The sequence below is a fragment of the Pisolithus orientalis genome (assembly GCF_024613125.1).
Source record: "Pisolithus orientalis strain OTSU chromosome Unknown F5J12scaffold_115, whole genome shotgun sequence".
NCBI classification, from domain to species: domain Eukaryota; kingdom Fungi; phylum Basidiomycota; class Agaricomycetes; order Boletales; family Pisolithaceae; genus Pisolithus; species Pisolithus orientalis.
In genome coordinates this window covers 61131-71483 of record NW_026260896.1, presented here as the reverse complement: position 1 = coordinate 71483, position 10353 = coordinate 61131, and the positions used below count along the sequence as shown (strand labels likewise).

The 10353-nt window shown below is 42.8% G+C and overlaps 1 protein-coding gene across 1 annotated transcript; it reads right to left on the bottom strand.

Annotated features, from left to right (window-relative positions):
• Positions 1-6459: 6459 nt before the first annotated feature.
• On the bottom strand, positions 6460-7041 carry F5J12DRAFT_899139 (uncharacterized protein; the record flags this gene model as incomplete). The annotated part of the gene is made up of 1 exon (XM_051748154.1): positions 6460-7041. One exon carries the CDS (start codon positions 7039-7041, stop codon positions 6460-6462), a length of 582 nt encoding a protein of 193 aa, XP_051594277.1.
• Between the last annotated feature and the right edge of the window lie 3312 nt (positions 7042-10353).

Below are 10353 nucleotides of genomic sequence, written 5' to 3'. Positions count from 1 at the left end.
TGGCTTCAGTAGAAGAAAGTGTGATTGTCTTTTGTCTGCATGAACACCAAGAGATGAGGGATGTGCCAAGAAAGAAAGCATAACCTGTAGTGGAATGATGAGTGTCCTTGTTTGATGCCCAATCTGAATCTGTGAATCCATATAGATGATTTTCATTGCCAGAATAGTACAAGGCAAGTTTTGGAGTTGATGCAACATAGCGAACTATGTGCAATGCCTTTTGTTTATGATCTTCAGTTGGATTGGCCGTATACTGGCTCATGCAAATAACCACAAAAGCAATATCAGGATGAGTCCCAAGAGCCATGTATAGAAGTGAACCAATTATAGACTGGTATTGTGACCAAAGTTGTGAAGTCACATTATAGGATTCAGGGGCTTTGAAAGGAATATATCTGGAAGGTAATGGAGTACGAATGTTGTGTGTGTTCTCCATATTAAACCATTTGACAACCTTGCAGATGTAAGGAATTTGGTCAAGGTAGAGTTCACAATAAGAGTGATTTCAATGGATTTGAATTCCAAGATACTCTTTGACCTCCCCTAAATCTCATGATTCCCAGGTCTTCATAAATTCAGCTTTCATTGCTTTGAGAAGTTTAATATTGGACCCAAGGAAAAGTCCATCATCGACATATACCAAGAAAACAATGATGTCTGCTTTTGTTTTGTAAATAAAAATACCAGCATTGACTTTGGAGCAAATATAGCCCATCTTGAGAAGAGATGAATGAAGGGCTTTGTTCCATGCCAATGCTGCTTGCTTTAAGCCATAAAGAGCTCGCAGAAACCAATAAACCTTGTGTTCTTGGCCAGGTACCTTGAAACCTTCAGGTTGCTCCATATAAATTTCCTTGTCTAAATTTCCATAAAGGAAAGCTGTTTTGACATCAAGGGCTTCCATTTCCCAATTCTTCTGTGCTGCATGAGTGAAGAGTATTCTCATGGTCTCAAAATGAGTGACCGGAGAGAAGGTATCTTCAAAGTTTGTACCAAATTCTTGTGTGAAACCCTTGGCAACAAGCTGGGCTTTATAATGACCATCACTTTTGATAGCAAATACCCATCAACACTTTACTGTTTTCTGATCTTTAGGAGGATCCACCAATATCCATACTTTTCTTTCTTCAATGGATTTTAACTCGTCCTTCATTGCAGAGAATCACTTTTGTTGGAGTTCCTTAGGGAGCTTTAAAACATCCTTGTAATGCTCTGGAGACTCCTTGACATGTGCAGCAAGTAAAATGTCAAAAGGGTTCATGTCTGGATGTTGTTTAACATCAGGAATTGGAGAGGGAGGTACCAGAGTAAGAGGTGATGGTGGAGTCGAAGCACAATGCTGAGTCCATTCACAAGGTACTGGAGGAGGTTGCAAATGTGCAGGTAATTGTGGCGACAGAGGTCACCTTTCCTCTTCCCATCTCCATAGAGCATCTTGTCACTTGTGAATATTATGTTCCACATTGTGAATCCACTGTTGAGCTCTATCATAATTTTCCTGAATTTCTCTTTCAATTTCCACAGGATTTCTGTGGTCACCATAGATATTCCCAGGATGCGCAGGTGGATTAATATTTCATTGAGGATGAGGTTCTCTTCTAGGAGCTGCCCAAGGTTGATGGGGATGCTCTACTAGATGAGGGTCAACTGGAGGTGGTCCAGCAACAGGTTGCCTTTGAGGTCGTTGTTGTGGCAAGTGGTCCTGACCTCCCTGTTGTGGGTTAGGAATAGGTGGTAATTGCACTGGTGGCAGAACTGGAATAGGTTCCTCATCAGGATGATCAGTCCTGGGTTGATATGGAGGATTTGAAAAAGGGTCATTTGAAGAATTGGTATTTTGAGGGCCAAAGTTATCAGGTTTTTCCTTCAAATTTGAACAAAAAGGAAATTGGTCTTCTACAAATTTTGCAGTTTTTGCAATAACAATTTTTTGTTGCTTCAAGAAATGATAGCCTTTTGTTTCTGGTTCATAACCAAGAAAGACCATCTCTTCCACATGGGGATCGAGTTTATCACCTTGCTGATCCTTTGGGATCCAGACGTAGGCTTTACACCCAAAAGTGTGGAAATAAGTAATATTGGGAGTCTTTCCTAAGAATAACTCAACTGGAGTCTTGAAGAGAATGTGTTTGAATGGAGTGCGATTATAGATGTGTGAAGCACAGTCAAATGCAAAATTCCAGAACCATTTAGGAATGTGAGCGTGGTGACGTATGGTTCCAGATTTCTCTGAGATTGTGCGATTAAAGTGTTCGTCGCAACTGTTTTGTTGAGGATGATCAGCAATAGAGAGCTGATGAGTGATGCCACATGAAGAAAGGATCATCTTGAAGGTGGCAGCCAAAAACTCTCCCCCTTGATCTGAACAGAGTGCCTTCATCAAAACACCAGTCTGATGTTCAATGCCAGTTAACCAGGCAGAGAAGTGAGCAGCAGCATCAGATTTATTGTGAAGGTAAAGGCAAAAGCCAAAGGAAGAGTAATCATCCAAAAGAGTGAGGACATAGTGAGAGTGGAAATAAGATTCCACCGGTGGGTCCAAAAGGTTGGTGTGAACAAGACCAAGAGGTGTAGTAGCATGTTTAAATGATGGCTTGAAAGAATCAGAGGCCATTTTTCCTTGTGCACAACCTTTACAGGCAGAAGGAGGATCAGAGATCAACTCTGGAAGACCAAGATGGCATAAGTGGTGCAAAATATTATTCACTGGATGAGCCAAGCGATTATGCCACAAAGTAGACAAAGGAATTTCCTTGACTGAAGGGCAAAGGGCTGAAAACTGCTTGGAGGGTGGAAGAAGTATGCCCACAAACCAAAGTAACAGTGAATGACTGAACAGTTTTTGAGCTGTCAGTAAAACCCAGCCTGATGGTGTTCAAATAACTTCTGAGGAGTTGGTTGCTTCGCTCTTGTACCCATCTTTTAAGAGCACATTTCTGGAGCACAGGCATTTGGAAAACTGTGGACTCCAGATAACATGTTGCAAGGTTAAAGTACCACCAGTTTGCAAGTGAAGAACAGTGGTGCCATACCCATGTAAAACAACAGGAGTTTTACTGGCAGTAGATGCAGTAGTGTTTTGAGAAAAAGGAGTAAAGGTCAACAGATCAGTCTTAAAAGGAGTGACATGATCAGTGCAACCTGAATCCAACATCCAGATTGTTTGTCCAGAAACTTGTTCAATGACTTTTTCTAGAAGATCTCCTGGACCCATGGCATACAAGTCAAAAGTGTCACTGGCATTATGGTCAAACTCGCCAGGGTAATACCCTGCAGCAGAGTTGTTAGGGTCATACAAAGGATCTGGGCTAGCAGTCCTTGGATAATATCTACGCCTAAAAGTTGGATTTACAACTTCTGGAATAGAATTATGGAAATCTCAGTGAAACTGTGATACAGTTGCAACAATTCCCCTTTCTTGAATTTGTTGAAGGTTTCTGAATAGTAGAAACCTGCCCTCCCACTCTCTGCTCAGCCACTGTGGCACCTCCCACTCAAGCCTTGGGTTCTCTGGAGTGACATGAATCCAGTTCCTGCCATCCAGAAACCAGCCTGAGACTAGACAATGGACTTGTCCATTTCGAGGGTCACAGTGGGGATGAGTCCACTTGCTGAATAATCGTCCCTGAGGAACAAATACAAATAGAGCAGAGACACGGAGAATCAGCATGTGGTGGATTAACAGCAGGAGTAACTGACTCAACTGCCATTGCAGCAGAATTTTTGACAGCATTGAGATACCAGTTGAGAATGTCTCTGTTGTTATCAACAGGAGCAAGATGTGGGTTGATAGTATATTTATCATCTGGTCCCTCAGGAGTCAGCATGAGAACATGAGATAAATTAAGGGTAGCACCCTCAGAAAGACGAGCAGCAAGAGCATTCTGATAACACTCTTCTTGATTATTGGTAAGATCCAGAGTTGGCATCTGGGCCCCAGGAGCATAATTATACTCCACAGCATTGAGTTCATAGTAAGTTTCCTGAGGTTCTTGCTCCTCAGGAATCTCAGTTAAGAAGGCCTCAGCCTCCTGGCCATCAACCTCAGCAGTGTTGGCTCAGGCTTTGCCCTTGCCATAGTGACAGTTTTGACCATGACCACAACCAGAGGATGACTGTCCTTGGTTCTGCTGCCCTTGAGGAGGATAAGGAGCTCCCCCTCATTGCTGTCCTCATCCTTGACCATGACCACCTCTTCCATGAGATGAACCACCACCACAGTGATCCTGAGTGTTATGGTGCCCTCTGCAGATTTGGCAGAAAGGCAGCTTATTCATATGATTAAGGAGTGAATTCAATTCTTGTTTAATTTGAGTTCCAGAAGTAGAAGACTCTCCCATTGTTTGTGGGAGAGATGTTGCACTGGATTTGTGAGCCCAAAGTTCTTTCATCCAAGGAATAACAGTGTCAGGAGACAACTGTTAAGGATCAATGGAGGATAAAATATTCATGGGACCGTGGTCCCAAGCAGCAGTCATCATGTGAACAAGAATAAGTGCTTTCATCTTGTTCTCCAAAGTAAATCCCTGGCCATGAATAGCCTGGAATATCATATTGATTTTGGTGATCTTCACATTGAAGTCATCTTTTGGTTTAATTTGGATGTGAATAAGATGCTGGAATTCCATAAAAGTCATCATTGCTGATGGAGATCCATATTTGGTTTTAAGATCCGCCCACTTTGCAGCAGCAGTATCTTTAGATTTAATGGCCAAGGCAATCATTCCATCAGAGTAAAGGGTGATTATACCCTGGGCTCAATTGTTGCAAGTTTCCCAAGCTTGCATGGCAGCAGCATCAGCACCAGCAACACTGGCCACAGGCTTTGGGATAGGATTATCAGTGCCAACATATGCCCAAATTCCAAGTGTTTGGAAATACACTTTCATCATTATGCTCCAAGTAGTGTAATTAAGACCATTGAGATGCAGGATGTTTTTGCCAAGGCCAGACTTGGAAGACATCTAGTAAAAATCAAGAAGTAAGTGATCATATAGAAAGGTTTGATCAGGAAGAATGAGTGAAGGATTCATAAGGGCATCTCCTTTAAGTTGTTGATGGCAAGCAGCAGTTCTAGCCTTCTGCAACTTTCGCTGTGTCTTCCACAGTGGTTTTTGATAGTGGTATTTTTGGTGTTTTTCCAGCAAAGATCTGGGCCTTTTGAAACATGGGTACCAATCATGTAAATTGATGGCTTCGAAAGTGGCGAAATCGAGTGTGGGAAAGTAATGATAAGAAAGAAGCTCCCATGTGATGTCATGAAGAGGTCTATCAAGGACAAAGCCAAGATAAGGATGTTCACAGGAATACATGAAAGGTGGAGCTTTTCTTTCCCTAACTGGGTTAAAAGGAGCTGCTAGAACTACAAATGGTTCAAGTCCAAAAGGCCATTGTGGCTCTACTACATCAGGTTTCTCTCACCCTCAGCCTCTGGATGCATACAGAGCAGGAAATATTCCTGGGAGCAGATAAACTTTCTTTGACCAAGTTAGCCCACATATGCCTTTACATATTCTGATGCCATAGTCCCCTAGTTGATACCTTTCCAACCAACTCACTAGGCTTTTCCATCTGATGTGCAAGTTCAGCCAAAACCAATGCTGAACTGGGCCAGTAAGTGAATTGTTGGAGATTGGTGGCATCAGTGCACCAAAGATGACCCAAAGTGTTTTCATATCTGTAATATGAGTCATCCAGATCTCCTCACTCCTTAATCTCTCCCACTTTGCATAGTGTATCCACATCAATGCTATCTCCTCTTCTTTTTCTAATGCAGAGAGTGCTGGGAACAACTCAGATGTCAACAGCATGTGAATCCCAAGCTCTTTGGAAACAATATTCAAGATACTTGTTCCAAAGGTGGAGAGGAGGGATGAGCCCTCAGAAGTTTCCTTCCATGTAATAGGGATGAGCATGGGTGGTGATGCAGATGTAGGAATTGTGGGTGATAGATAATGCTGGGATGGTATAGAGGGCAAAATCTTCATACTGTAATGAAGGTAAGTCACAGCCATTAAAATGAGCTATTGCATGGGGAGTGGAGTTCCAGGGAAGCTTCAGAGAGAAGTCAACAAAGTGTCTGTGGAACTGGACATGAATAGGCAGATAGAAGAAAGGGTCATAATCACCATCATCAAGGATGCATGGCCATGTGGGAAAGTCAGATCATGTGTGGGTGACCACAGACATGGGAACATGTTAGTGGGACATAGGCAGCTGCATGGTAAAGGAAACCAATGTAGGATAGGCTTGAGACCATACCCAAAAATCCTCAATGTGAATCACATCTACAAAACCAACTGCTTTTACTACAAAATTCTTTCTCCATTTATGAATCAATTGTTCATCAAAAGACTCAGTGAGACAGAGCTCAGTGACACGAGCAAGAGGGAAAGGCATTCTGAGAAGAGAGACAAAAGGTAAGAAAGCAAGATCTGAGAAAGAGGAACAGACACAAGGTTAAAATAACAGTTCGAACTCTGCAGCATTTAAATCAGCGAGATTGATCTCAGCAGCAACTGCTTCTGCAGTGGCAAGAGCATCATACACTTCCTGAACCATTTCTGGTTCAGGAGTGGGCATATGCACAGGAGGAGGCAGAGCTATAGGTTCCTCTTGTTCTGTATACCACAGAACCAGATCAAGATCTGCTTCATCATCTTGATCAGGAATAGCAAGAAGGAGGTAATGTGGAGGCTGTTCTGGTGGATTTAGGAACATTGCAGGAACCTCATGCCTTTCTAGATCTGGAACTTCATTTGGAAGCTCCATGATTTGCTTGGGAATCTTGGGAGCTGGAGGAAGTAAGCATTGGAGTCCTTGTACATGTTGATACATGCCAATAAGTTCTAAAACCTCAGCTAAATGTTGTTGCTCTTCTTGGAGCTGTTGAATATGGCAAGGAAGCCAATTTTGATAGATTTGGTACCATGTAGGAACACCAAGTGCTGTTGCCCAATAAAGGGCAGAAGCATAAAAGGCAGATTGGAAATCAGTAACAAGACTGAACCAAGTGAAATACACTGCAGGATAAACCTGCATAGAAGCAACACCACAAAAGTTGCCATCACCCAACTGAGTGCTTCTAGGCTGTCCAGAGGCATGGTTTATAGTTGTCACCAGTGAAACCAATGACCCTCTAGACAAATGAGATATCCAACTAGAAGTCAGGGCTCATAACCAATTGTGCAGAGGACTAATCACAGGGATAGGCAAGACAGAACACTTGCCTTTTAGCAATTGGGTGATAGGCTTGAAGAAGGTTTGGTAGTGAGTAGTTCTTGTGAGAACAGAGGTTGAAATATGAGTGGATTTCAAACTGAGGGTGTAGCACCTCAGTGCTGAAGTATATATACATGAAAACCAGTGCATGGACCAAGTGCATCAGAGTACAGTAAAACTACCATAAGGGGTTTTCTCTTGCTATACTAAGTAAAAGAACAGTCATGGAACATAATAGAATATATGAGCAAGAATAACATCAGGATGATGTGCTCAATCACATGACATGCCAGATTAAGCAGAAAGTATCACATGTAAAATGTTCAACACCTTCATTCATAGTCCTTCATAGATTCTCACATTGCGATCTCCATTCGTCATAGATACTCACTTTCCTTTGTGCCTTTGGCTTGCCCTGACTGCTTGCCCCATTTGTAGTAGCACAATTGTATCTTGTCATGTAGCTTCCCTCTGACAATCCACTGTCTTTCCTGGCAGATCATCATAGTTCCTTGAATCGCTGCTGCTCAGATGTCATTTGAGCATTGTCTCACACATCCACTTTTCCTCGAACAAGGTAGTTGTAAGTAAAACATTCTGAAATCAAAACCAACCAATGAGCTGTTGAGCTCAGTGTCTGTGCTCCTCACACCCCATCTCCATCAGATGGCCATCTTAGCCTTGCATGGTCTTCTGTCCATGTCAAGCCTTGTCATCATCATCATTTCTCTTCTCGCTGTTGCCATCACTTGTTTGTAGTCCATTGTTGACCCTCAAATTGTGATCACGAGGACCTCTGTCAAGCCATGTTGCATATGTCCATTTTCCCTAGAGTAGGATAGTCATAAGTAAAACATTTCGAAATCAAGACGAACCCTTGAGCTGTTGGGCTCAGTGCCTGCAATCCTTGTGCCTTGTCTCCATAGAACAACACATCTGATCTTGCCTGGCCATTGACCCACACTCCATGCAACCATCATCGTCGTCATTGGTCACACTTTTGTCATTGCCACCACTCGTAATCGCAGTAGCTTCTGTATGATATTCTGTAGCACTTGGTATTTCCTAAAATGCGGTAGCTGTGAGTAAAGCACTGTGAAACCAAAACAAAACCTCAAGCATTCAAGCTCGGTAGCCTCCATCGCACTCTGCGTCCATGGAGTGGCCATTCTTGTGTCATGCAGCCATTGGTCTGTGTTGAACATCATCATCATCTCTTGTATCACAGTCGCCATTCATCGTAGATAGCCAGCTTCCCTAGAATAATGCAGACATAAGTAAAATGTTTCAAAACCAAAATGAACCTTCGAGCCATTGAGCTCAGTACCCATGCTCCTTGTGCCTTGTCTCCATAGAATGCCTCTCCCTATCTCATATGGCTGTTGATCTGTGCTAAGTAAAGTCATTGTCATCATCTTCGCTGTTGCTCGAGACACTGCTGATGTCATCCTTGCTGCAGTCACCATTGCTCATGACCACAGTGCTTCACACACAGCACATCAGTCACCCCATTCTTCATATCCTGTGATTGCAGCAATCTTGTGTACTCAGTTTGTAACACTAGAGTCATCAGTATGTAGTACTTGAGTGCCAAATAGTGTAGTCACATTTAGTCACAACACATGGGCAGCCTGTGCACCAAAACACCAACACTTGTATAGACCCCAAGACAGGCCTGCCTAAATAGATTAGCCAGTACACATGGACAGGCCTGAGGGACTAAAGTGAGAGCAACATATGTATGGGCCTGTAAGTGCATTACCACAACATATGGGAGGGCCCACAGTGGGTGAGGATGTTGAAACATTTAGATGGGCCCATGACCAATCAAGTATACTGAGTTGCTGTAAGACATGGATGGGCCTGTCCTGGTAGGTTGCACCCCTGTTGCAACATCAAGGTGGGCCTGCCTATCATAACATGGAGAGGGTCACAACATATGGACAGGCCTGGGAGTAATATCATTTATGGTGTTACAACATCTAGACAGGCCTGTTCATAATAATCTGTACCCCTGTTGCAACATAAAGATGGGCCCATCAGTAATGTCATTTCATAATGTCACAACATATAGATGGGTCTGTCACTAGTATCATTTAATAGAGTCACAACATAAGGTCAGGCCTGTCAGTAGTATTATGCAACATATGGATGGGCCTGTCCACAGTAAGATGTACCTCTGACAAGACATAAAGACAGGCCTGTCAGTAATCTCATGTATAGCATCACAACATATGGGTGGGCCCTTCAGTAGTATTATTTATATCATCACAACATATGGGTGTGCCTGGCCCCAGTAAGATGTACCCTGTTGAAACATAAAGATGGGCCCATCACTAATATCATTGAATAGAGTCACAACATATGAATGGACCCTTCAGTAATATTATTTAGATTGTCGCAACATAAAGACAGGCCCATCAGTAATCTCATGTATAGCATCACAACATATGGATGGGCCCATCAGTAGTATTATTTATATTGTCACAACATATGGGTGGGCCTGGCCCCAGTAAGATGTACCCTGTTGAAACATAAAGATGGGCCCATCAGTAATGCTGTTTAATAGCATCACAACATAAGGACAGGCCCTTCAGTAGTATTGTTTATATTGTTGCAACATATGGATGGGCCCATCAGTAATATCATCTAATAGCATCACAACATAAGGACAGGCCCTTCAGTAGTATCATGTATATCATCACAACAAATGGATGGGCCCATCTAGCAAGATGCACCCCTGTCACAACATAAGGATGAGTTTGTGTATGGTATACTTAGGCAGCAGAAAGGGAGATTTAAGCTATCTACATAAGGACAGTCCATGTAAGGCATTCTCAGGCAGCAGAAAGGGAGATCAAAGGGATCTACACAAGGACAGGCCCATCCATGGTATTCTCAGGCAGCAGATAAGGGAAAACAAAAACCAGTGTTACAACATAAGACAGGCTGATCTGTCCATCACAGGATTACAAACCCTTGGTACTGCATAAGATGGGCCAATCCATCATATCATAGATAGCTCACCACAAATGGACAGGCCTATCCATAATTGGGTTATCCCCCTGTCACAATATAAGACAGGCCCAGGAAGACAAGAAATGAAGAAAGTGGAACCTCTCACACTATAGA